Source organism: Cucurbita pepo, chromosome 3 (assembly GCF_057944985.1).
Source record: "Cucurbita pepo subsp. pepo isolate OVF chromosome 3, ASM5794498v1, whole genome shotgun sequence".
Classification (NCBI taxonomy): domain Eukaryota; kingdom Viridiplantae; phylum Streptophyta; class Magnoliopsida; order Cucurbitales; family Cucurbitaceae; genus Cucurbita; species Cucurbita pepo.
In genome coordinates, this window is record NC_141800.1 from 12,324,323 (window position 1) to 12,350,848 (window position 26,526).

General features: G+C 35.5%; 2 protein-coding genes across 4 annotated transcripts; one reads left to right on the top strand and one right to left on the bottom strand.

Annotated features, from left to right (window-relative positions):
- Positions 1-960: 960 nt before the first annotated feature.
- LOC111778290 (alpha/beta hydrolase domain-containing protein VTE7) lies at positions 961-5,890 on the bottom strand. Of its 3 annotated transcripts, XM_087121988.1 has the most exons (11): positions 5,339-5,471; positions 5,001-5,110; positions 4,425-4,519; positions 4,230-4,327; positions 4,061-4,110; positions 3,772-3,867; positions 3,217-3,306; positions 2,733-2,825; positions 2,275-2,370; positions 1,468-1,533; positions 961-1,236 (listed from the first exon to the last, which is right to left on the bottom strand). In XM_087121988.1, the coding sequence occupies exons 2-11, from the start codon at positions 5,085-5,087 to the stop codon at positions 1,108-1,110; spliced, it is 900 nt and encodes a 299-aa protein (XP_086978114.1). In that variant the 5' UTR covers positions 5,088-5,110; positions 5,339-5,471; the 3' UTR covers positions 961-1,107. The 3 variants fall into 3 exon arrangements, with proteins under 3 accessions (XP_086978114.1, XP_023513780.2, XP_086978113.1); XM_023658012.2 differs by lacking the exon at positions 5,001-5,110 and having other exon boundaries at positions 5,339-5,890; XM_087121987.1 differs by lacking the exon at positions 5,001-5,110 and having other exon boundaries at positions 4,425-4,532; positions 5,339-5,890.
- A 15,423-nt stretch (positions 5,891-21,313) lies between these two features.
- On the top strand, positions 21,314-24,100 carry LOC111778102 (Tetratricopeptide repeat (TPR)-like superfamily protein). The gene is made up of 2 exons (XM_023657753.2): positions 21,314-23,608; positions 23,682-24,100. Exon 1 carries the CDS (start codon positions 21,471-21,473, stop codon positions 23,490-23,492), a length of 2,022 nt encoding a protein of 673 aa, XP_023513521.2. The 5' UTR covers positions 21,314-21,470; the 3' UTR covers positions 23,493-23,608; positions 23,682-24,100.
- The last annotated feature ends 2,426 nt before the right edge of the window (positions 24,101-26,526 follow it).

Here is a 26,526-nt window from a genome sequence, read left to right on the forward strand (position 1 = left end):
TCACTTTCACCATTTTTTTTTTAAATAATTTACTATTTTTTATTATATTTTTCTTTTTAAGTATCTTTATTTTTCTCCCTTACATCATCTTGAAATTCAACCTTAAGCTCTCAATAAAATTTCAAAAGTTAAAACTTTAAAGAAAATTTGGATATTTAATTCTCGTCAAGGCTCGACTCTTACATTCCGCCAAAAGATATGAGTGTTTAGTTACTAATAGCAAGAAAGAAAAGCGAGATCTAGAAAGTGAAATGTTAGGCTAGGGGAATCATTACATACTAACTTCTAATGTTGTTTCTTTAGCATCTTAAATAAGTTTCTTAACAAGATTACTTGGATCCTTCACAGGATTCCCCGATGGCAAAACAAATTTTATTAACTTATAAAATGATCTGTTCCAAATGAATTGGCTTATTTAAAAAAAGTCTTGTTTGTTGAAAGATATATCTTGTGGTAATGCACGATTCCACTATGTAAGAACTCCGAATCATTCTCTTGAAGCTCATTCTCTTGAAGCTCATTCTCTTGAAGCTCATTTTCTTGAAGCTCATTTTCTTGAAGCTCATTTTCTTCATAATAAAGATCCACTTGCCCCGAAATAACCTGGCCCAATAGGAAAATTCCAATTCATTGGACCGTTCAATACAATCAAATAGAAAGCCCCAAGGATGTCATATTCTAGGAACCCAAACTATGTGATTGAATAAAGCCTCCTCTATTTGTTGCGGGTCGAGGACTCCTTCTCATTCCCATTCTTAAAACTCCGATTCGTATTGATCAACGATAGAATAAGATCTATTTTGTATCATATATCTATTCTCTTCTCCTCTATTAATGGTAAGGAACTTGTGAGCAGAACTAGTGTGCTTAGAAGGGATCCTTTGTCTCCAGTTTTCTCCAACATTAAAGTGGCTACCAATCACACAGAGAAATTAAATGTTACTTCAAAACCACTCAAAATTCAAGAACCAAAATAGTATATTAACTTATTTCTCATCATTGAACTTTTAGCATAATATATATATATAGAGAGAGAGAGAGAGAGGTAGATATATATATTATATATATATCCTTATAGAAGGATATTTTTACATGTGTGAAGAATTCCTAGCAGGAATCATGTAACACAAAATCTGTAATAAGCTTTGAAACAGAAGCAGGATTGTCGACATGGGGCAGATGGCCACTATCTGTTATTATTCGCATTATTGCATTTGGTAGCTCACAATGCAATCTCTGCAAAATCAAAAAAAACCAAACAAAATCACTATCAAACTCTTTTCTCTCACAAGAAATATGCACATTTGGTTGGAAAAAAAAAAACAGTTCAAACAATGAACACATACGGTTGAGGATCGAGGGAGTCCCAATCAAAAGCATGGAGGAAAGATACATTAACATCACAAATGGCAAAACTAAGCAATTTAACAGAAGACATGGATTCTTTTGATTAAAAACGAAACTCACCACTGCATCTTTATAGCGAATAATTCTGTCATCTTCGCCCGCAATGATAAGTGCTCTGTGCTTGACCTATTGATTCAAGTACAGAGAACAATGTAGATGGTTAACTTACAGCAAGGCCAGAAACTATTCATTTGAACTACAACAATTGATATTATTTGAAAAATTCTTTAGTTTGTAACCATGCTTTTTTATTTCAACCTAAAGAACCCCAAAACCACTGTGATCGGGTCAGTAAACATTTTTAGATTGTACCTGAAAGTAACAATAGTTTGAAAGGAAAAAGGAAAAAGGAAAAATACAAGTTCAAATGTAAGCTTGAGATTTACTTTCCATTGAGTCTGTTGACTCTGGCAAATCGGAAGACAGTGTCGACGAAAAATTGGCCGAAGGTTTCTTCGAAGTAAAAATTAGCGGAAGTAAAAGGAGAGAGAGTGAGAGATTTGCTGATATTGCTGAAGACTCGATGATTTATTTTACTTCAGTTGAACGGTTTAAATAACAAATCTAATTACAAAAATAGAAAAACTAATTATACAAAAATAGAAGAAGTGGACGAAGACTTCGCCCAAATTGCCAAAAACAATGGCTCCTATAATCACGCTCCTCCATTCCATTCGCGTGAATTCAGATGTTTTACAAACCTAACTAAATAAGGCATGGCTTTTATTTAACAGAGTCGTTGGAAATACTGATGGAAAACTTGAGTTAACTTTCCCAGAAAATTTCAGCAAAAGGAACTCAATTTAATGACAGAGATCCAAGAAGGAGTTAAAACTGCAGCATCATAATGGGTATTTATGGATATACCTGTTTAATCTGGGAAATGACATTATATCCTCCGCTGTTCATAAAATTAACCGTTGCATCTTCCCACCAAGGCAATAGGCAGTGCAAACGGCCAACCTAATCCGTATAATAACATTATAAGTAGATTGTCACGTCATCACGCACCCACTAAACAAGATATGAAATCAGCAACTAAACAGAAATATCTTACTTTCATATTTATGACATACATTTTGTTACTGTCAAAAAGTAATTGATGGATCATATTTCACACTCGTCAAAGGTGACTTAAGATTACAAAAAAGGTCTTCATGATTCACGTGGTAAACGAAAAGATTTGAGAAAAACAAGGGCAGGAAAAAGAAAGAAGCCATCCATCAGCATCAAAGTGTCTGAGATGAGATTGATAGGTTATATGCCTTATTTAATGACATATTCAAAAGCAACCTTTTACAGAAAGGACATCAAGAGAAACTTACATTCGTCCATTCTAGATTTCGAGCAAGTGAAAGTCCATTGAATGTTAACTTATTTGCAACGAGGCGCAATGGGATACTTTTTAACAGTGAAACCTGACAATTCGTTAGGGAAAAAAAAAAAAAAACTGTCAGTGCTATACAAGCTTTAGGCTCTACCATCCTTCCCAAACAAGCATTTTGATCTACCCCACCCTTAACCCATTAACGAAAAAGAAAAAATTGAAGATTAAGGAAATTCAAATCTGCATATGTATTTTACTATGTTACATAAATTCCGACAATATTTTTTCATGACACAATTGAAGAGTTGGAAACTTAAGTACTTGAAGAGCATAAGGCTAAAAAGTTGACTCCGCCAATTTATCATCTTCCAAAAGTCGTTTAAAATAGTTAAATTGTAATTTGTACATTGATGAAGTGTACGAGAAAAGAAATGGAATATTAATTACTGGCATGTACTAAGTTGTGTGCCATGGAGGCCTACCCCAGCATATGCCACCACTTTCGGCAGCTTTGTAGGGTGCCTGGTGCATTTACTATACACACAAGCATTGATCAAGACCAGCTTTTCCACCTGTGAAACAGAATCATGAAAAAAAATTCACAACTAAAAGCTCACAAAGAAATAGTTAAGAAGCGTAAGGAACATTACAAATCAACAATATATTAGTAGCCTGAAGGATGATTCAGGATCAAGAATTTTAAGGCTCCAAGGACCATCATTTCTGTAAGTTTAAAGACTATGTTTCACATAAACTATTAATTGTGATTTGGCAAGTATATATTATCAGGATGAATTAGAAAGCATCATGAGGGATGATGTTAATAAACCAGTTTCCAACTATAAATCTCCATCTGATATAAATATAAGAAAATAGGTACGAAATGGCTGACAATGCACACAAGCATTTGTTTAGGAAATTTGTGTGAGAAGGCCCTAAATCTGATTGTAGGCCTCATTTGGTTACTCACATTCTTCATGCACAAATCGTCAAGATCATTGAATTACTCTTAAGCTAGATATAAAGTTTACACTTACAGCTTCCGGATGATTAACTGCAAAATCAACTGCAACCGCTGCTCCAAGGCTTGGTCCAACTAACACCATTGGCCTCTTGATGTGGGTCTTCCAAAACTAAAACCCAATTTAAAATTCAATTACAGCCTAAAACAACTGTGTCGAAATTCAAACCATTACAACAACACAGAGAATTTTAATTCTCAAATTATAAGCACTTTTAAGACGTAAAGAACATGGATAAATGGAGACATTGAATAACCAATAATCTTTCTAAAACAAACGAAGGTAAAAGGGTAAAGTGATTTACCTGGTAAAGATGAGAACGCTTTGTTTGGACGTTACATGGTGGAAGACTATCTAGTATGCATAAGTAAAATCAGGAAACATATGTGTGAGAAACCTTTTTACAGTTTATAAAATACTAGTAGCCAGAAGAAAATATAACCAAATGAATAATAACTCTTAAATGAACCCACCCAAGTCAGAAAAGCCCCATCCAAGAACATCGACAGCCCACGTTTCTAAACCAGCCTCTTCAAGCAGAGGAAATGCATAACTCCATTCCAAACAAGAACTGTGCATGGACAAAAATAAACGGCACATATCATGTTAAATGGAAAGAGTACATATTAAAAAAAAATTAAAAAGATCTCGTTACTTCCATAATATACCTGTCAAAGCAATGGAGTAGAACCACCGGATTCTTCTCACTTCTTATTACTGGTTTAACGCAGCTGCTCATAATGCGAGTTTCAGATAATGTCATCTGCAAAAAAGAACTAGTATAAAGAATCATTGTGCAGGCTTGGGCTTGGTAGTAACCTTGAAGACAGAAGAGGCAGGAATTGAAGCGCAAGGTGAAATTGGAGAAAATCAATTGCGTAAGAAAAGTCGTTATTGAGTACTACATGAGAGATTCAGATGAATGATATCTAAAAATACAACTCTGTATATCAATAAAACAATAGACGTGCCATCCTGTAGCTAAAGACAAACAACAAACTTGAATACCATTGTAGATGAACTGATCAGCTCCGACAATGAGACGGAGCTAAGATCCTTAACCATTTGAGGATTTCAAAACATAAATTTGCGTTATATTGCTTGTTTGCATTCTTTGTAATGCAAGGGAAGTTTCTTATCACAGTTGCTCTAAAGAACAATATACTCGAGGCGAACGATCTTCAATGAACAAGAGAAATGACACAGAGGATTGGGAAAGCAACCAGTCACAAGCTAGAGAATACCCATATCCAAAATCTCTCGTGATGGAATCCCAACTGTACAACGGCGAATTGCTTTGGAGTCCAGTTTCTAAGCAGTAAAATTTTCATTGCAAACGATTCTTACAGCTGGCCTTCCTTGTCAAAAATCGACCGGAAATAAGCACGCAGTTTAAAAAGGCAGATACTACAAGTTTCATGTTCAAACCACTCGATTAAAAGGCAGACAAAAACAAAACTACCCAAAACAAAAAAGAAACAGAATCAGAAACAGAAGAAGCAAAGTCATCGTTGCGAGATCAATGCACCATTGATTTCGTCCAAGAAAACACAAGAAAAGGATAGAGAAAAAATCATTTTACCGGTAGTCTCTCGATTTTGAGAGCCATGGTTCTGGCAAATGGATCTTTGATTTTACCGACTTCTTTAGGAAGAAACGAGGGGAATGCTCCAGAGTTTCCATCGGATAAAACTCCTCCAAGGCCAAGGCCTTCACATTTCGCGGCCATTGGCGTTCTCGTAAGCTGGTGAAGCGACAGTGAGGGTAAGCACCATTTCAGAGTCATGATTTGACGACTAAAAGCGGAGTAAACAAATGGAAATAGAGCATGCAGCAACTTCCCTGAAAAGAGAAGATGGAAGTTGAAGGAAGAAAACAAGCTCGCACTGCACGCTGCCTTGGCGCCTGCTTTAGATCTACACAAGCGCGAGATGCGTCAGTTCAGTTTTTGTTCTGCTTCTGTTATCGGCTTTTAGAACTCAAACTTCAAAGAAAAATGGCAATTCGAAGCAGCCGTGGACGGTTTCCATTGGACCATTTACGAGAAAACACCATGGTTGCAGGTTGGATTAAGGAGGCGGAATTGACAATGAAGAACACTATTCTATTAGGCTTGGCCAAATTCTAGTTTAAAATAATAATGGCAGATAAAAAGATAAATAGTTGTTTCCAAAATTTTCAGTCAACAAATATTTAATGCTTCTTTATTGTTCTCTATCATATTAACACAAATATGTAATTTAGACTGAAACATTTATAATAAAACTTGAGAAAATTTGAATTCAAAAATGTCAAAACAAAAATTGGTAAATCATTAATAACCTAGGGGAAAACATCACTTTCTTCAACCATCCATCCACAAACCTAGTTATCATAAATTAGATTTCCGCCTACTTACTTCACCATAATTTCTTCGTCGTCTTCTTCTTGTGATAAATGATTATGGTGTTCCAAATATTTCAACTCAATCTATTACATGATCCAAAATCAAGAACATTTGACGGCGTTCATTCTTCATCTACAAAATTGGATAGACTCGATTCAATCTCTATTTCATGTGTTATAAGCTGATTCGATCTAGGAATGATTATTTGGAACTTGTGAATATTTACATGGTTGAACTGGAGGGTGGGATTGCTATAAATATTTTTATTTGGAAATTTTATTTATTATTTTAATTTCATAATTGTGAGGGTGGGAAGTTCCGGGTCAAAATGGTCATATTTTTTTTTAATGAACATTTGAAGGGTATACATTTGAAGGGTATATTTTTATCTTTTAGTCGTATCATTGTTCATCTTTACTTCTACTTGCTATCGGTCTCTCACCCATATTTAGCCTTGGACAGAATTTACCGCTCGATTGGGGCTGCATTCCCAAACAACTCGACTTGTTGACAGCGCCTCGTAGTGCGACGGGGTCCGAGCACAACGAGGCTCTTATCCTCTCTGGCGCCCCCTTCCAAGGGACTTGTACCCAGTCCGTCGCTGACTATGAAGGTGGTTGTTAGCTACATCAGCGCTCAAATTCCTTCTGAGTTATTGCCCTAGCTTCAATGATCAAACCCCGGGCACATTTTGGTTTTGATCTTCGGCCATCCTGGTCCTCAGGTCCCAACACAATCAATATTATTTCTCGATATTTTCTTTAAAAGTCAAAGAAAGATGCAAAAGGTGTTGATATGTCCCATCCACATAGAAAGCTTACCCTCTTCCACACACACATTACCATCGGATGCTACAGCCACTATCACTTTGGCTGCAGGAGAGGAGGGGAATGAAAGGAGAGGAAAGAAAAGAATCGAGACCGAGTTTACAGTTCTTCAAGTGCGTCCATTTATTTCCTTCTTGTCATTTCCACCCTTCTTAATCTTTTGACTTTGTTCTCATTTTCTTCTTAAAGATCATACTTAGATCTTAAAAAAAAAACATCTAGAATTTTGATTCTTAGTATTGTGTTTATAAATTATCCTATCATTTATTAGACTATTTGCACGTTTATTTGAAGATCAATAAACTTCAATTCACATTTTGCTTAAACCGTCTAAATCTGTAACCGTTGTATTTGATATTTTCTTTCCTAATTCAAACTCGAAGATAACTTTTGAACTTGCCAGAATACAATAAAAAGAAAAGTTAGATTATTTTTTAAATTACAAGGAACTTTCTTTTTTTAAATTCATTTTATTTTGTTGTTGTTTCATAATTACCTTATCTTGATTGTCTTGAATAACTCGCTATTATAATAATTACTTTATCCATGTATTAGCCTACCTTGATCATAATTTAGTCATTTTCTCAATAGCCTACCTTTGTGTGTAATAAACACGAGTGTTCCTGAGTGTAAAATCAATGAGTTGAGTGTGTGAGGTCCTAATCATATTTAACTACTTTTTGTACAATCATGAATCAAGACGAGGGACTGGAGGGGAGATAATGAAGCTAAGTGGAGAGAAGCATAAGTTGGGGATTACGTTTGAATCAAGTTATTAATACCTTGACAGACTGGATGGAGCAAATTAAAATAGGTTTTGGTAATTTTCAAGAAAGTGGAGTTATCTTGAAAGAAGGAGTTGAAAATGAAGAAGATGATAATGTAATCTTATTAGTTGGGGCATAGCCCTAGAGGAGGGAGAGATGTCTGTTGAGGGAGAGGAAGAGGCAAATAAGAGACAGAGAAATTTTAGCACTAGGAAGAATTGAAAGGGAGTACAAATATGAGAGAGGAAGCAGTCCGTGGAGTAAAGCTTAAAATTCAGAATTTTTATGGGAGGTCTGATCGAGAAGAGTATTTGCAATATGAGAGCAAAATTGAGCATGTTTTCGATTGCAACAATTTTAATGAAGAAAGGAAGTTGAAGCTTGTCATGGTTGAATTTTGTGATTACACATTAACTGAACCTTAGTTTTGGAACCAAATCTTGACCGGCAGGATCAATCGAACATCAACTCAAAACATTAGCAACTTCGACTTAGGCCAACCAAGTAAATGGTTTTACTATCAGAACACCCACAAACTTGGTTGGATGACTTATGTGGTATATGAATAACATGTCTCATGTGGCCCCTTTACATATCATATTTTTATGATGTTATGGTGTGTTAGGTATGATATGATGTCATGATTATGTTACTTTATAACATGAATGTTATATGATGCATGACTTCTGGCATGTCACGCCCGGTATGTTATGATAGCATGTTTATATTATGTCTATCAAACATTGATGAGGAATGTATGTTAACCATGATAGATACATTGAGTATATGTATGCATGTCTCATAGGAACGTTATGTCATGAAAGAAATGGAAGTATGATTTCTATCATAACTATGTACCATGATTTTAAACTATCAGACCTCATGCATGTTGTATGTAACGAGTATTGGTACATTTCTATAGTAAGCTTAGTACAGATGCATACACCATGATATGATACTCTCTCCTTTCCCTCTATGGCTTCTGGCAATGTGAGCATGCATTAGCCCATAGCTAGGCCCAATAGTACATATATGGGCCGTTTGGTGGGTGCGTGCGTGCATGCCTGGATCGTGTGTAGAGATGTATTACCTATTCAATCATGTCTCAAACTTGAACCATAATTGCATATAATTTAATTTCCTATCCTTGAAAGTGGGGCTATTTTTTTTAGTACTTTTTGTAATCCCCAAAGTAGGGATCAAAGTAACTCAAATAAGATTAAGCTGTCCAAGTAAGGTCGAGAGAATCTAAGAAAAGGAATTAAGACATTCAAATAAGGACCAGTTTCTTAATCGAGTCATTTCAATTGGAAAGGAAAAAAGAAGCATAAATAATGAAAATATCATTTTTTTTTTTTTTTTTTTTTTTCAAGAAACTTATCTAAGAGAAAGTTCTGGTGAAGAAGGAAAAAATAACCCAAAAAAAGGCAAAAGTTTTTAGAAAAGTTTGGATTTTTCAATAAAACAATAAAATATTAAAAAAAATAGAAAATTACCAAAAATACTCTTGAACTTTGTTGAAATAACGAAAATACCACATATTAGAAAATTCTAATCTAATCTGCTACAATGAGTAGACGTCACAAAATCGTCTGTATCTTTATTTTTAACTATTGGATCTTCACCAAATGTGAGTATGTTCTAGAGGAGATACACCTCATCACATTCAACAGCCACAATTCAAATTAGAGGTCAGTTCCTCACTAATTGGAGAGGGTATTTCTGATTAAAAAAATATAAACTCTAAATCAAGACAATTCTAGAGGTTTCAATGTTAGTTTAAGCTCCTTCTATTGTTGGTGTTAATATAACACATGCGGAAGCAATTTGGATCTTAGGCACTTTTAGAACATCAATTATTGTAAATAACTAGCATGTTCATAAGTATTAAAACTTAATGGGTTTAAATACTAACCTTTTGTAGTTCAAACTCCTTTTGCCTCACGAACCGGTTTCGAACCACCACTAGTGTCTTCTCCACTATCCTCCGGCCTTAGAACGGGATTGTGGAATCCGGTGAGTGACTAAACTTGGGAGGGATTTTGTATATGTGAAAGAGAGTGTTTGTTTCAAGGTTTTTTCATCAAGATGAAGAAGAATCCCTTCCAAGTATCATGATCACTCTATTTAAAGAGTCAAGTTTGCATGTTCATGCAAACTTGAGATCACCAAATTTTGACACTTAAAATTCCACTCAAATGTTTGGGATTATGTGGCAAGCATGCATGTTTGAGTTAACCAAATTTTGACACTCAAAATTCCACTCAAACTTGTGGGGTTTATTTGGCAAACATGCAAGTTTGGTTAAACCAAATTTTGACACCTCAAAATTCCACTAACATGGATTTTTCCATTAGATGAAAGTCAACATTTTGACTTTCTTCATTTTAATTCAACAATTAATTTGAATAATGAATTTCAAATTAAAGTAACATTAAATGATTAATTAAACTATTTAATTAATATTTAATATTAATTCAAATGTCAATCCCAATCAATTCCGACACATAATTGATTTAAGATATTTAAATCTTATTTAAATATCTCAGATTCTCTCTTTTCGTTTAATTCGTAAATAAAACAAAATTGCGGTTAAATATATCGTATATATGTAACGCATATTCCCTAATTTGAATTCGAACACTTCGAACTCACTCGTCACACTGTTCTATGGTTTAGTCCGATATGAGCTAGCAGAGGGACCTAATGGACCTATAGATCATGGGCTCCAACGATCCAAGATTAACCGATTAAACTCATTAACCTGGTTAACCAACATTCGTTAACTACTAGGACACTCCACTATAGCCTAGTAGTTGCACTCCCCTCACTATAGATATATTTCTGTCCATCTGATATAACCATGATTAGTAAGTCGATCCTTCACAGGTTGTTCGTAACTAGAGCTGGGTCAATTTACCGTTTTACCCCTGAAGTTATTTCTTGTTCCTTATGTCTCACTGATCCTCTAATGAACAATTGGTTTGTGGTCCAACCAGTAAACCGAATCCCTCTCAGGCCAATGAGAGGGTGGGGCCCCTTGTTCAAGACATGGAGTCAGTGCTTAAGGGAACTACCTTTCTTCTATCCCTAAAAGTGGGTAGGAGTGAATTCCGTCTTGCACCCCATGTCCCCAGCCATTCACCCAGTCTTACCCCTGAAATGGGAGGCCTGTTGAGTCGGCGAACTAGAGCCACTCTCACCCATGCAAATCTAAGGATAATTCCGAATAAACAGGAGTTCATGGTTAGCTCAGGATTAAAACCGAGTTACCTAGGTTATCGAATGAAAAGAAAATCAGTCTCAACAGTAAACGACTTTATAAAGTGAGAGTGGTTTTCTTCATGGTCCGATCTTATGCAATACTCATTGCATAGGACGCCCCCACTCACATGTCTCCACATGCACAATTTAGTGATCACATTGTTTATATCATATACAAAAGTGGGCCGCATCCATAGTGTCCCCAGAATAAGGTACTCAGCCTTATCCTTATACTATAGATCATTTTGACTATATACTTGAACTTGATCCACTCTTATGTCTCTACATATAGTTCAAGTAATCATACTATAGCCAGAGTGTTCTTAGTTTATTGGATTTAGATTAATGATCGTAAAGTTCACTTTATTCAATAACAATTTATTACTGAATAAACATCAATAATAACTTTATTGAAAATAGAATATATCTTTGTTTACAAACTATGAGTTTTAGGACATAAAACCCAACATCTATAAAGCTGGAATATGGGCTTTCATTTGGAACAAGAATCAAGGTAAGTCGAGCTCCCAATTGCAAGTTATAACCTTTGATGTTTTTGGTTTCCTACTCTTGAGTTTCTTTCAAATTCGATCTTCAAACTTGTTCCTACACCTTCTAAACAATATTACCCACGAGCTTGGTGAAGAAAGGAAGCGTTGAAAACGTCTCAAACTCATTCCTCCAATCATGTCCGCCATTGAAGAAGTTCAAGGAAAATCTTAAAATCCAATTTGAGGCTACAAGAGAATTCACCCAGTGAGGCCCATCCCATTCTGATTCTACACATCCAAGGATTTCTTTGGTAGAAGACCACAAAAAGAATTAATCCCAAGAACGTGCGTAGGAATTCAGACTATGCTGCTTGGAACGTATGAAGTCTTGGACATAGGTATTCAAGTCGTATCATAAGGAATACATGAAGCCTTGTATGCAGGATCATACTACATTTCTTGGAATGTAAGAAGTCTTAGATGTAGGTTTTTAGACTACGCTGCTTGGAACGTAGGAAGCCTTGAATGTAGGTATTCAGACTATGTTGCTTTGAATGCATGAAGCCTTGGGTATAGGCTTTCAGACTGTATCGCAGGGAACACATGAAGTCCTAGATGTGGGTCCAGACTACGTTGCTTGGAACGCATGAAGCTTTGGACATAGGTTCAGACTTGGACATAGGTTTTCAGATCGTATCGCAAGGAACACATGAAACCCTAGATGTGGGTTCAGACTACGTTGCTTGGAATACATGAAGACTTGGATATAGGTTAAGACTGTGTCGCTTGGAACGTATGAAGCCTTGGACATAGATTGTTAGAGGTTCATGAATAGTACCATAAATCCTAAGGGGAGTGTCGGGTAGAATAAAGCAAGAACATAAAAAATAACCAAGAATGACAAACCTTATTACTAAGGCCCCTAGATCATAACAAGGTTGAGACCTCAGAAACCAAGAACCAAGGTCCTCAGGCTCGTACTCGTAGAACCAAAATAGGCCGTGCAGAACCAAAACAAGATAAGGAGTGTGGTACCCTAGTATATCAAGGACACGATTAAGAGCTTACAAGTAGGCTAGTTACTGAGTCTTTGTACTCACTCCATATTTTCAATATTTTTCAGATAAATAAGGAGCTATTCGAGGTCGGGAGCAGACTCTGAAGCAAGTGTCATAGACAAGCTTCACCCGTCTTCCACAACCCCTTTCATTTTTAAATATTTTGTTTCCCTTTCTTATTTTGTGTTTTAACTATTTATGTATGAACTATATTTTGAAATAATGTAAATATGTTATATTTTATGTTTTAAATTCTATTTGTTTTAGTTTGTGAAAAATTGCCCGTTTTTTTTACATCATCGAATCAAGCCCCAAAGTCGTGTCTTACACTTTTAAATACTCAAACTGTAACAACCCTAGATTTCTACTAACCTAGAGTCACTACCGTCATAAAACATAAATCTAATCTTAAAACACTGCTATGAACTTACGTGTTCGAAAACATCTTTAAAACGACACAATACTAAATGAAATAAATAAACATTTAAATTAAAAACGTCATATCTTATCCAAAGTCTAAGAAAATAAATGTAACTACCTTATACATGTATTATGGTCTCGAATTGCAATTTTGTCCTAAACGGTACAAGGAGACCTTGTCTTTACTTGAAATAGAAGTACCACATGGCTTGAGTATTTTAAGAAATATTCGGGTTAACGTAAGCACATACAAATCATGAGTGAGATTTATCATATCAATCTATTTTCCTACAACGGCTATCGTAACCGGGCAATTGGATGTGTACTTAATTTTCCACACACGGTCTACACGTGCGAGTATGGACCCACCAGTAGGTTCGCACACTGGTTGAGTGAGCATTCTCTAGTAGTTGTTGATGCTAGACACCTGTTAGGAATAGCGACCATCATGGCAACATTATGGTAAAACATAATGATTGTTTTCCTGCCTCATAGCGTACGTGTCCATACTATCATAAAAGAAGAAGGGGTATTCCCCGATAGCGTCGTAGCGTACGTCCTAACATTTTTCCTTTTTCGTTATTGTTATTACAACCACGCTAGCGTCTTCCTTCGAATCATAAAATTTTTATGATAGCTTTTCATGCGTATATCGGGGTTGTACATTATATCAATTTTTCATTTTCAAATCAATCATATCATATATCATAGCAGCATTATGGTAAAACATAATGATCGTTGTTCTAACATTTTTCCTTTTTCGTTATTGTTATTACAACCACGCTAGCATCTTCCTTCGAATCATAAAATTTTTATGATAGCTTTCCATGCGTATATCGAGGTTGTACATTATATCAATTTTTCATTTTCAAATCAATCATATCATATATCATTCATGTTTCACATATGTCATATCATAAACTTATCATGCCTTCAAACTAACCATCAAAATCATGCACATATGTCATATCATATCATATATCATAACAGTTACATAACATAACTCAAGCATACCTTCAAACATATCATATCTTAACATATCATATTGTCACATACATCATAAGATTCACATATCATATCATATACACATCATTTCATAACCATTTGCATATACGAGCATATGACACGTGTGAAGCCACGGGTACATGTCATCATTTAGCATACAATTATAAGCAAACCGACAATAGGGTCACTTACTTGGTTGGCGTAGACCGAAACTACTATGACTCCTTGATGCTAGCTTAACGCTGCTCTCTGAAATTTAATTCTGCCTAAGGAGTTCAACATCATAAATTAGAATTCTACCATGGAAATTGGCTCACCTAGTTTTGCATAAAATAATTTAGACCTACTCCTAATAATTTAAACTAGCTAAGGCTAATTTTGCATAAATACTTTTAACTTACTCCAAAAATTTAAACTAGCTAAAGGTAGTCATACTAACCTTAAACACTTTCGAAGATCGAAGAGTTGAAACTAGTAGAAAATGGTCCGAGCATATCAAGCTTAAGTAGGATCAACCAAAATACGTGCCTAGAGCCATCAGAAAATGTATTCTCTCACTGTTTTCGAACAGTTCAGTTGAGATCATAAAATGAAGTGAGGGACCTCCCTTTTATAGGAGGCCAACCCCAATTTCTCAGTTTTGTCCCCCGGAGGTCCCTTTTATGTGGAACACTTCCCTCCCCTTTTTTTCCTTTTTTTTTTTTTTTTTCTTTAAATTTTTAGGTTATTATACACATCGAAACTTTTGTCCTCGAACGTGTCATCTTGAAATTCGGGGTCTTTCTCCCTCATATCTTCCTTCTATTTTCACATAGTTTCTTTCGTTGGATGGTTTTGTAAAAATCATTTTCCTCGTACACAAGACCTCCACTTTTTTGGCTAAAATTCTTCTTGGTCTTTTCTCATAACTTGGGTCATCGTCTAGTTGTAAGGACCCGTAATCTATGACGTGAGTCAAGACATCCAAATTAAGGACGAGGCAAACAATCTCATGTTTATTTCGTAGATATGAGGTACGATGCTTACTTTTTGAGTTGCCTTAGAATTCTAATTAGTTATCCCTTCATAACATCATTACACTTTACTAACCTTCATATATCACCCAGCACATCTTTATACTACGGCTAAGGCTAGTAATTTCCTTAACTTTTGAAAGCTCTTGATGTTCAATATATCACCGCGTGGGCCAATTCTTTCCTCTTAATGACCAGAGCTACTGCACTCTCAGAACAAATGCTAAGGCAAGTAGATTGTCTTGTCCATGACTCGGTCTACCTCAACTTGCTAAATTGTCTTGTCCATGCTCTTAAGAATGGTAAGTAGATTCAACTTTCAGGTTTTTTTGAAATCAATATCTCGTGTTGATATTAATGTTGGAATAACTTTGATATAATATTCGGCCTTAATTCAAACCTTTCTATTTTTTTTTTTTTTCAAGGTGACTTGTTTTTTCCTTTAACTCGATCATGACTGGATTAGTTTATATGTATTACTTTATCCTTCAAGTCACACACTCCAAACGTTGCTAAAATATCCAACAATTGATCACTTTGTCTATAGAACCTCAAAGCTTCCTCGGAATATTTTCTCATAGAATCGTAATACATAAACATCTCCAATAGAAGGGTCAGTTACTCCAATTTTTTTGTAACATTAAGGAGAGGCTTAACAAAACTCTCCTCTAAGATTGAGATTGCACAAGTATAATAGATATTATTTTATGCAATGGAACTCAACGTGTACACATTTTCTAATTTGGTATACATAATAAACCTTCATTTCTTATCAAGGGTCTTTAGGGATAGTTTCGTCCTTTTCCATAGAGTTCATACTTCAAACATGTTCTAATCCTCTCGTGAGATCTCACATACTTACCCTTAAGGTCATAAATGAGTCCCATAAAAAATTTCATAACACTTGGGGTCCTTAAGAATCTTAAAAACATTTTAGAATTCTTACATGGGTATGTTGGTCATTTACCCCTCCAATTCTTGGTTTAAATTCTCAAAATATTCCAATGGCCTTATAACTTTGTATAATTCTTTTGAACTATGATAAAAAAAACTTCTCTTCAAACTTCATGTCATTTAGAAGTCACTTTAGTCATAAGTCAATGGTACATAATTATAGGGATATTTTGGTCATTTTACACATACCCTTGGTTTAGCCCCTTTATTGTAATCTAATGGTCACCAAATTTCATACATAACTTTATCATGACATATTGTACCTTCTCCTAAAATTTCATGAGCAAAAGAATTCCTATAGTAGGTTTGTGGCTCATGTGCTTCATTAAAATCAATGTTTATGCATAAACACGAAGGTTGTAAAACCTTAAATACTTTAACTCTCCTTAATTTCAACCTTCTCACTTTCTTCACTTTCTTCCAGACCTGGTTCCTTCCATCCACTAGATCAATATTTAATCAATTTCTTGCATTACAGTGTCTTCTTAGTAGTTTTTTTCATACCAATACTTTAATTTCATATTTACATACTTCATAGTAATGAAATTTTCTTTCGACACTACCACTTTTAATATCCATTATAGACTATAAGATATTTTTGTCTATCAAGTTTCCGTGGTCATTTTCGTTTGAAACTACTTACACTTAGTAATGTGCATCATACGACTGAACTTGAGCTAGTTAAATTCTACAAGTAGTTAAATTACTTGTTGACAGTCTGGTTCATTAGACCCTTAACGACTCATGCCAATGATGCCCAAATGTTGAGGAGAGGCTCCAAGCCAACAAATTTATGGAAGGGGGAGACAAACCTCCAAAGTAACTTGGGTTCACTCTAAAAGACCATTAAGAAGGATGAAGAAAAGGGTTGGTTGGAAGCGTCAACCAACCCTTTTTTTACCAAATCCTTTTTTTACCTGCTTTCATGGTAGATAGGTATTTATCAGATACCCTACTCACATTTTTCCATATAACCGATTTAGATAAAATCATTAATAACAATTACAAAGTGAGATAGTAGCAGCCCAAGCCCACCGCTAGCAGATATTGTCCTCTTTGGGCTTTCCCTTCCAAGCTTCTCCTCAAAGTTTTAAAACGTGCCTAGAGATTTGTAAAGAATGTTTCGTTTCCCTCTCCAACCGATGTGGGATCTCACATAGTCGTATCAATATTGTTACGAACATAAAACACTCAACCTTATCCATATACTATAGACCCTTTAGATTATTACTTGAACATAATCCTCTTCTATCTCAACTTGCTCAAGATTTTAGAATTTTCAAACCATAGATAATATTAAATTATAAATAAAACAATTAAAATTATTATAAAAAATTAAATAACTAATTACAACTTTATGACATAAATTCCAACATAAATCATATGTAGATAAGCCACATAATACGTGTTAATCATACATCATGCAACTGTCCAACCTTACCCGAAGACGTTCCAATAGTACACTCATTTATCTTGTTAGCTAAAGCTGAAGTTACTAAATTTTCTGAGTCGATGTTCGTTTGATCTTATCTATCGAGGTTTTTTGTCTCAAAACTAAGGTTCAGTTAGGGGTTTGGGTTTGAAGTAGAGGTCCGGTTCTAAAACGAACTCCAAACCTGCTTCCTATCTTTTCTTTTTCTTTCTTTCTTCTTCATTTATTTCTTCTTCCTATTGTCCAAATTGGTGTTAGTTAGAGATAAAAGAATAATGGTATGGTGATGGAGAAATAAGGCGAGCAATGAGTTGAGATATTGTATGTCATATGAACATAGATTACTTCTCCCGTATGTTATATATAGACGCATATATCACGTTATTATTTGTGTTTCTTTCCGTTTTCATTGAGATATTGAGTGTCAAGTACAAAGATTAGACGTCAATATCCTCCATATACAAGTACGAGGATGCTTGGCTACAAAAGTCATTACACAATATACAATTCAAGGACAAAAGATGAAGATTGATATAGTTGTAGAAAAGGTATCGGGGTGCTACGGGTCGATCATAGTGTTTAGGTAGAAATGTAACACTCCGTAAATGCGTTATCTTTGAGTACATCGGAATGGAATAGTAATAATAATAAATGAGAAAACGAGTTTTAATATGTGTTAGGTACCTAGTTTTGACTTGAAAAATTAGTGAAAGGTAGGGAAATTTAATGAAGAGCTAGAAGTATATTTTATTTTCCATGCCCATTTAAAGGATCTATCAATCCATTCTTTTTTTTTTTTTTTTTTTTTTTTCTCCTCATCAAATGTCAATCACAATTAAATAAAATATTTCCTAGTTTTAAGAAAATTATTTTTTAAATCTAATTGCATACGTCTAATATCAAATTTTATTAAACTAATAAATTAAATTACTATTTTGATGTTTATATTTAAAATTTTCAATTAATAAAAATGTTCTTAAACTTTTCACTCTCTCTCAAAAATATCCTAAATTTTCAAAAAAAAAAATGTTTTAAGATATTCGTATACTTAGTCGTGGATGAAAATTTATAATATTTGTTTCAAAAATATTCTTGAATTTTCAAAATAATTTTAAAAAATACCCTTTAAATTTCAAGAGTGTTTCAAAGATATCATTAAGTTTTCAAAAGTTAATTAATATTCTTAAACTTTTTTAAAAACTTCAAAAACGTTTTTTTTCATTTAAAAAATACTCAAATGTTCAAAAGTAATATTAAAAAGTTTGATATAATCTATGAGGGGTAGATAAACTGACGATAAGAACCTGTTTTAATCTACGAGGAGTAGACAGCAGTGATGCTTGCGGCCCAGACCACTTTAGCGACAACCTAGCCACCCGAACCTGTGCCACCTTCGGCTGTCTAGCCCATACCAACAATACTCGCGGCCCAAACCACTCTTGATCTAGGTAATCCAACCCAAATGTGCCTCCAACTGGGTAGCGTGCCAGTGGCCCAATCGCCTGCCAGCGACTAGACTTCTAGACCCCACTAACTCAATCCAATAAACCTACTCACCACCCAAATAGACTCTAGCACCTGCGACTCGCACTCCAGCTCTGTTTATGTGGCTTAGATGGCTCATATTGGAACAACGGAACCTTTTCTACCATTTTCGACCTTTCTAGAGATTTTTTTTTTTCTTTTTTTTTTTACACTTTTTCAAGTGTTTAAGGTGGATTTGGGTTGTAGAGAACATATTCAAGCTAGTATTAAGAAAGTAAGTAAAGTGACTTCGCTTAGGTCAATCAGTCTATAAGGACGACTCAATTCATTTCAGCCTATAAGGACGACTAGCCCGTGCACTCCAAACGCTGCAACACGCATTGACCCAGCCCAACAACCTGCATCCGCGCCTCGACACACGCCCCTCTCGATTCCACACGTACCTGACACATGCTCTAATTCTATCCGCGGCTCAACTCGACACAGTGTTGCCAAGAACTGGAAAGAGTCCAAGATCATGTTCTAGTTTTAAAGGATAGGCTCAATCATGTTATATGTGGGATTGCGTTACTAACCTCAATAGTGGAGTGACTTAATGAGTATTTCTTAATTACTTAAGCCATGTTCTACCCTTATATTTTCAAGAAAAGTAAAACGCTCCTGCAGTGATGACGGTGAATGTTGGAATGACCATGGGAGTCAAGATAGGGCAGTAGTATGCATTAATTTACATTTAGTAGTTGATGGGGGTTTCTGTTTCTTCATATTTCATGTTAAAAGAACCATGTTATTTTTTATTTCTTGTTTTGAATTAAATGTGTAACTTCATGACCTCATTTGAAACATTTTACTTAAATTTTTGCACACATTATTTCAAGTATGTATGTGGTGACGTCACTAATTTAAGGAAAAAAAACTTAGAGCTGTTACAAGAACTTTATGTCATGAAAAGAATGGAGGTATGATTTTGCACCATAAGAATGTATCATGATTTGAAACAATGGGAACTCATGCATTTTATATGTCACATGCGTTGAGATTCTTCCCCGACTCATATACTATGATATTATATGTGCTCCTTTCCCTCTATGGCTTCTAGCAGCATGAGCGTGCACTATCCCATAGTTAGGCTCAAAGGTACGTATATGAGCCCTTTTAATGGTTGTGTGTAGAGAAGTACTACACATCCAAACCAACAAGTTTTATGGAAAGATAGATCCCATTGTGATGGGATGTGATTGCATTTCTCAACTCCAACAATAAGCTACTTATTGATTATTTTTACTTAAATAATGTGATACTTATTTTTCAAGTAAAGACAAGATACTCATGAACAAATGACAACATTGATGTGAAGGCCATGAAAATAAAGTCAAGGTAGTCGTATTTTTATTATATAATCTAGCCCATCGTTGCAATTCTTTTTATTTCCATTTTGCTATTTTGTTGAGTCCTTTGTTAGTTTAAATAATTTCTTTTAATAAACATTTTTGAGTCGTAGCAACCTAATTTAAAAAAGAAAATAGGTGGTTACAAATAATCAACTTAAGTCATTAATCTACTGAAGAATAGCTAATTAATGACTTGAAATTAAAATTTTAAACAAAAAAAAAAAAAAAAAAAAAAAAAAAAAAAAAACTAATAAAATTAAAATTAAAATCTTTTTTGGAAATCTTTCTCATTTTGATATTGGAATGGATAAGAGGTAATTAATCCACCTCACTTTAATTGGGTAGTCAACAATCCACGTGTCTTACTGATTTGGATTAAAATTTTCACGCCATTCTCGATAAATTTACTGTCAAAATTTATGTATTTTTACAAAATAACTCAATTAAATGTACAACTAAACTCGATTAATGTAAATTGATTTTTTTTTTTCATGTTTTGACCCATAAGTGGACTATTTATGTTGACCCATAATAAGTATGAATGCAAAATTATTTATAAAAATACTCAGTATAACTCTACTTGAAGAGTTATAAACTCTCCCGTCATATCTAATGTATGCATGTGGACTTCTGTGAGTTTGATGGATGTATAAGGGTTAACCGGTAAAACCCTTATCCATCACACATAGCAAGAATATGGCACACGAACAATCAAATCAACGTAACTCAAGAGAAGCATGATATTTTGGTTAATCCAAAAATTCCGTCATTTTTAGTCACCCAAACACTAACAAACCTGTACATCGAGCCTTTAAGCTCAAACTTATAAATATCTTTTATAATTAATTCTTAGACATGATGAGTCTAACACAATAAACTTAGCCTCTCTTGAAGGTCTAGCAACTGGTTAAAAAGATGTCCTTTATAAGGATGTGAAAATATCTCCCTAATCAACTCGTTTTAAAAATCTTTAAAAAAAAAAAAAAAAAAAAAAAAAAAATCTAAATTCTTGGGCCGGCCTTTTGGCTAGATTGAATTTCCCATTCTTTGTTATAATACATAGTAATTTACAGATATCGAGATTTCACCGCTTATCAAACGCCACATCCCAAAAGCAAAACGCCGCTGCAAAATCCACAGCCATAACAGAATTTTTTCAGCAAGCGCCTGGTTGTTGTCCAGGCATTTCGCCCCATTACCCTTGCTTCTTTAAATTGATGAATGAATGGACCATCGCAGGCTCTGTTCAATTCAAAGCCCCTAATCGCCATTCTCCACCGCTGCGAGTCACTACTCCGCCGCTATGCTGCCGCACGATCTCTCAGCAAAACCAAGATTCTCCATGCCCACGCAATCACTTCTGGGATTCTCCACTCCTCCAACTTCATCGATCTTCAATCAAAACTCGCTGTGTCGTATGCGTTTTGTGGGTATGTCCCACTTGCACGCAAGCTGTTCGACGAATTGTCTGACCGAAGTTTGTTTTTATGGAACGCCATAATTAAGATGTATGTGGACCGTGGCTTGCATTTTGATGCACTTAGAATGTTCTATTCAATGATTAACTCGGGGAAGTGCTGGCCGGATAAGTATACGTTCCCATTGGTTATCAAAGCTTGCAGTGAGATGAGAATGCTTGATGTTGGAGTTTTGATTCATGGACGTGCTTTAGTATCTGGGTTTTCCTCAAACATGTTTGTGCAAAATTCTTTGCTAGCAATGTACATGAACTGCGGGAAATTGGAGCTAGCGAGATGGGTTTTCGATGTAATGCCGGAGCGGAGTGTGGTTTCGTGGAACACAATGATCAGTGGATGGTTTCAAAATGGGCAGCCAGAGGAAGCGCTGGTGGTTTTTAACCGCATGATGGATGCAAGAGTGGAACCTGATTCTGCCACAATGGTGTCTGTATTGCCAACTTGTGGTTACTTGAAGGAATTGGAATTGGGTAGAAAGGTTCATAAACTAGTGGAAAACAATCATTTACACGAGAGGATTGAAGTGAGGAATGCACTTATTGATATGTATTCAAGGTGTGGTTGTATGGATGAGGCATCACTAGTTTTCTCAGAGACGAAAGAGAGGGATGTTATTACTTGGACTTCCATGATTAATGGCTATATCATCAATGGCAATCCGAAGAGTGCTTTGGCTCTTTGCCCGGCAATGCAGCTGGATGGAGTAGCACCAAACGCAGTGACTTTAGCTTCTCTTCTCTCTGCCTGCGCGAGCTTGTGTTGTTTGAAGCAAGGTAAGTCCTTACACGCTTGGGTAATGAGGCAAAAACTTGATTCTGATGTACTTGTGGTTACTGCTTTAATAGACATGTATGCAAAATGTAATGCTGTGAGCTATAGCTTTCAAGTGTTTGCTAAGACATCTAAGAAGAGAACTGTGCCTTGGAATGCGCTTCTCTCAGGGCTCATTCATAATGGGCTTGCAAGAGAAGCAGTGGAACTCTTCAAAACTATGCTCATGGAAGAAGTAGAAGCAAACCATGCTACTTTCAATAGTCTTATCCCAGCTTATGCCATTCTAGCAGATTTAAAGCAAGTGATGAATTTACATTCTTATTTGGTGAGATCTGGTTTTATATCAAGAATTGCTGTTGTCACTGGTTTGATAGATATATACTCAAAATGTGGATGTTTAGACTATGCTCATAAAATTTTCGACGATATTCGGAACGAAGACAAAGACATTATTGTGTGGAGTGTTGTGATAGCTGGGTATGGAATGCATGGACATGGTGAGATTGCTGTCTCACTTTTCAACCAGATGGTTCAATCTGGGGTGAGTCCGAATGAGATAACTTTCACTTCTGTTTTACACGCTTGTAGCCATAGAGGGCTGGTAGATGATGGTTTGGCGTTGTTCAAGTATATGATTGAAAACCATCCATCGAGGCCTCGCCCCAATCATTACACTTGCATTGTCGATCTTCTTGGCCGTGCAGGTCGATTAGATGAAGCGTATGATATCATTAAATCAATGCCATTCAAGCATAACCATTCGATTTGGGGGGCTCTGCTTGGTGCGTGCTCGATACACCAGAACGTCGAACTAGGAGAGGTGGCAGCTGAGAGGCTTTTTGAGCTTGAGTCAGAAAATACAGGAAACTATATATTACTTGCAAATATTTATGCTGCAGTTGGAAGATGGAAAGATGCAGAGAAAGTGAGGCATATGATGAGTAACATAGGCCTAAGGAAGATGCCTGCACAAAGTTCAGTTGGTGTGTAGGAAAATTTGATATGGGAAGAAGTTTTTAGAGTATAATGTATAATATGTTCATTCAAATTCTCAATGATCATATTGAAGATCATGCTGAAGGCGTGCAGGCAGGGTCTCCTTCCCCCGTAAGTACTTTCTCCCTCATCTCCTCCTTGGCTTTCCTTCATTTAATCGGTAGCTCTCGCTTGATGTACACAGGGTGGGGTGTGGACAAAGAAGCTTTCTCTATCTTCAACCCGCATTCGAATTGCTCCGTCTTGACCCAATCCACGTTGCCAGTCTAAATCATCTGTGTGACCCAACCTAACACAATGTGACCTATCCATCCATGTGTGTCACGTGTCATGCAAGGAGTGTCACGATTATGATCGTCCAAGGCATGTTGTGTGTGCCCACATGTGCATGTCATGCTAAACTCTTTTATTTGCTTTCATCTTAGTATTAATATTATTTATTTATTATTATTATTTTTTTTTTGTGCGTATGACTTCGACAAAATGTCTAGAGTAGACATGATTTGTCTCAATATGTACCATAGGAGATCAAGTAGTCATCAAACCTCCCATCAACCAAATGTTGTAATTTTCCTTCCCTTATTTCAACTTATTTTCAACTAATTTCCTCACTCATGTTTTATAAAATATTTTCTCTCAAAATGTGGGTTGAGGCTCGACCAAAGTACGATTTTACACAACTAACTTGTTCGTTGGGTTAGAGCAAAAAAAGTGATTTTTACCCAACTAACTTGTTCTTTGGGTTAGAGCAAAAAAGTGATTTTTACACAACTAACTTGTTCTTTAGGTTAGAGCAAAAGAAGTGCTATTATGTAACAATATCCGTGGCAAAACAATTGGCTAAGTCACAAGTCAATCGACTCACCAAGATCGAATATTTTTCTAGAAGGCTAAGTAGCATAACTAGATGAAAGAGTTAGTAGAATTAATGCTATGAAAACTTGTCTGAATGGGTTGCCAATTAAAAATTGATATTTAAAGTTGACTTCCTAGAAGAAATAGTTATTCAACCGAGTAGCTTAGAACACAAGTAGCTTTAAGAGCAGCTTTAAGAGCTTTGTTGCACATATAGAAGAACGTATAGAAGAGCTAAACATTTTATAGAAAACCATGTTGAAGTTTTTCAATGAGTTGGCTAAAGATGTCAAAACAATAATTGATGTCATTAGCAGAGATATAGCCAAAATAAGCACTAGAGTGATTTTGACTCAATCCTGACTCAATCCTCAGCCTATATACATGTTGAGCTAAATAAATTGAAAATCCTAAAATCCAAAGTCTTAAAAAAAGAATCGAGATGTTAAATAACCGAAAATTTCATCTTTGATGTGGAACAATACTTCAAAGTTAGAGGAGTCTATTCAAGGGATGTAAAAGTTACCATAATCCTAATGCATCTTGTGGACGATGCAAAACTCTACTGATGCTCAAAGGTAAATGATATCCAAAATGGAGCATGCACCATCAATTCATGGAAATACCTCAATAAAGAATTCTTCATCGGAATACATAGTGAAATAAAAATTACGAGAACTAAGACAGACCGAGAGATTAAGAGAATATGTCAAGTAGTTATCTATTTAACGTTGAATATCAAAGACATGTTAGAAAAAGACAAAGTATACGAACAAACCGCCACATTTATAGCCGTTGAAAGACTCAGAGGACTTTTTGTGGTGAGACCAACTTTCAAATGAAACAAGCACTGGTCCACAACACCAGGAATAGATATTTCAAGCCTATGGGTCAAAGGAATAAGGGCACGACCAAAACAAATGGAGGGGTTGAGTGACCAAACAAGGGAATAAATAGACCATCTCAAAATACAAATGTTGGCTCATCTAGAGGGGCTAACCCCTAAGGAACTGTCAACCAACGCCTTCATAATCCCCCTTTACAACCACAGACTTTATCAATGCTCTCATCTAGAGGGGCTAAACGCCTTCATAATCTCAGTTGAGTAAGAGCACCGTGATAGTCAGAGGTGTGACTTATAACTTCATCTTCGATCAAAAAACCTGTAGACTAAAACTCAAAGTAGAAAGAGACTGACAAAATAAAAATGATTAATTTCGAGACCTTACCCATCATAGGAGTCTCCAAGTGAGTCTCTTTAAAGCTAATGGCTTGGTTGGGAGAAATTAATCTTGTGGTTTGTATAGATGACTTCGGCGTACGTGGTACTTGAAATGAACTTCCTTCTAGAACACAAAGTAATCCCAATGTCATTAGCAAAGTTCCTAGAGATCACTGGACGCAATTCTAGAGTTATCTCTACAAGCATCGAGTAGTCGGGTGGCACAAGAATGATTTTCACCTTGCAGTTAAAGAAAGGGCTTGCTCGAGAAGAGCCCACATTCACAGTCATACCAATAGTGGAAGATGTAACCACAACAGAACCTATCTCAAGTGAAGTCAAAGATGTACGGTACAATTATGTCAATATAATGCCAGGTAATCTGCCAAAGACCTTACTTCCTCGTAGTGGCATCAATCGTAAAATTGAGCTCCTACCAAAAAATGTCTATCAGATGACTCAATCAAAGTTAGCAAAATTGAGGAAACAATTACACAAGTCGTTAGCTGTAGGGTCCATTCATCTCACAAAGGCACCCTATAGGGTCCTTTGTTATTTCAAAAAAAGTAAGACAAAGGCTGAAAAATATTTGTTAAAACCACCGCACTTAAATGGTTGTGAAAGTTCTATATGAAAATAGCAATAAATGAAAAGAACAACAAAGGGAGAGAATAATTAATGGATACAAGATATTTTGCCTATAATAAAACAACAAATATGGTACCTATGGTAGACAGTAATGGGATATCCTTAATAGAGACTAGTGCATCCACTACAAAGCCCTAAATAAGGTGATAGTTGTAATAAGTATAATTAATAATATCTTATTTGTTTGACCAGCTTTATAGAGTCAAATACTTCACTAAACTGTATTTACGATCGAAATCTAACAAGTACATATTCTGAGTGAGACGAATTCAAGACAACTTGTGTAACGAGATATGGGACTTTC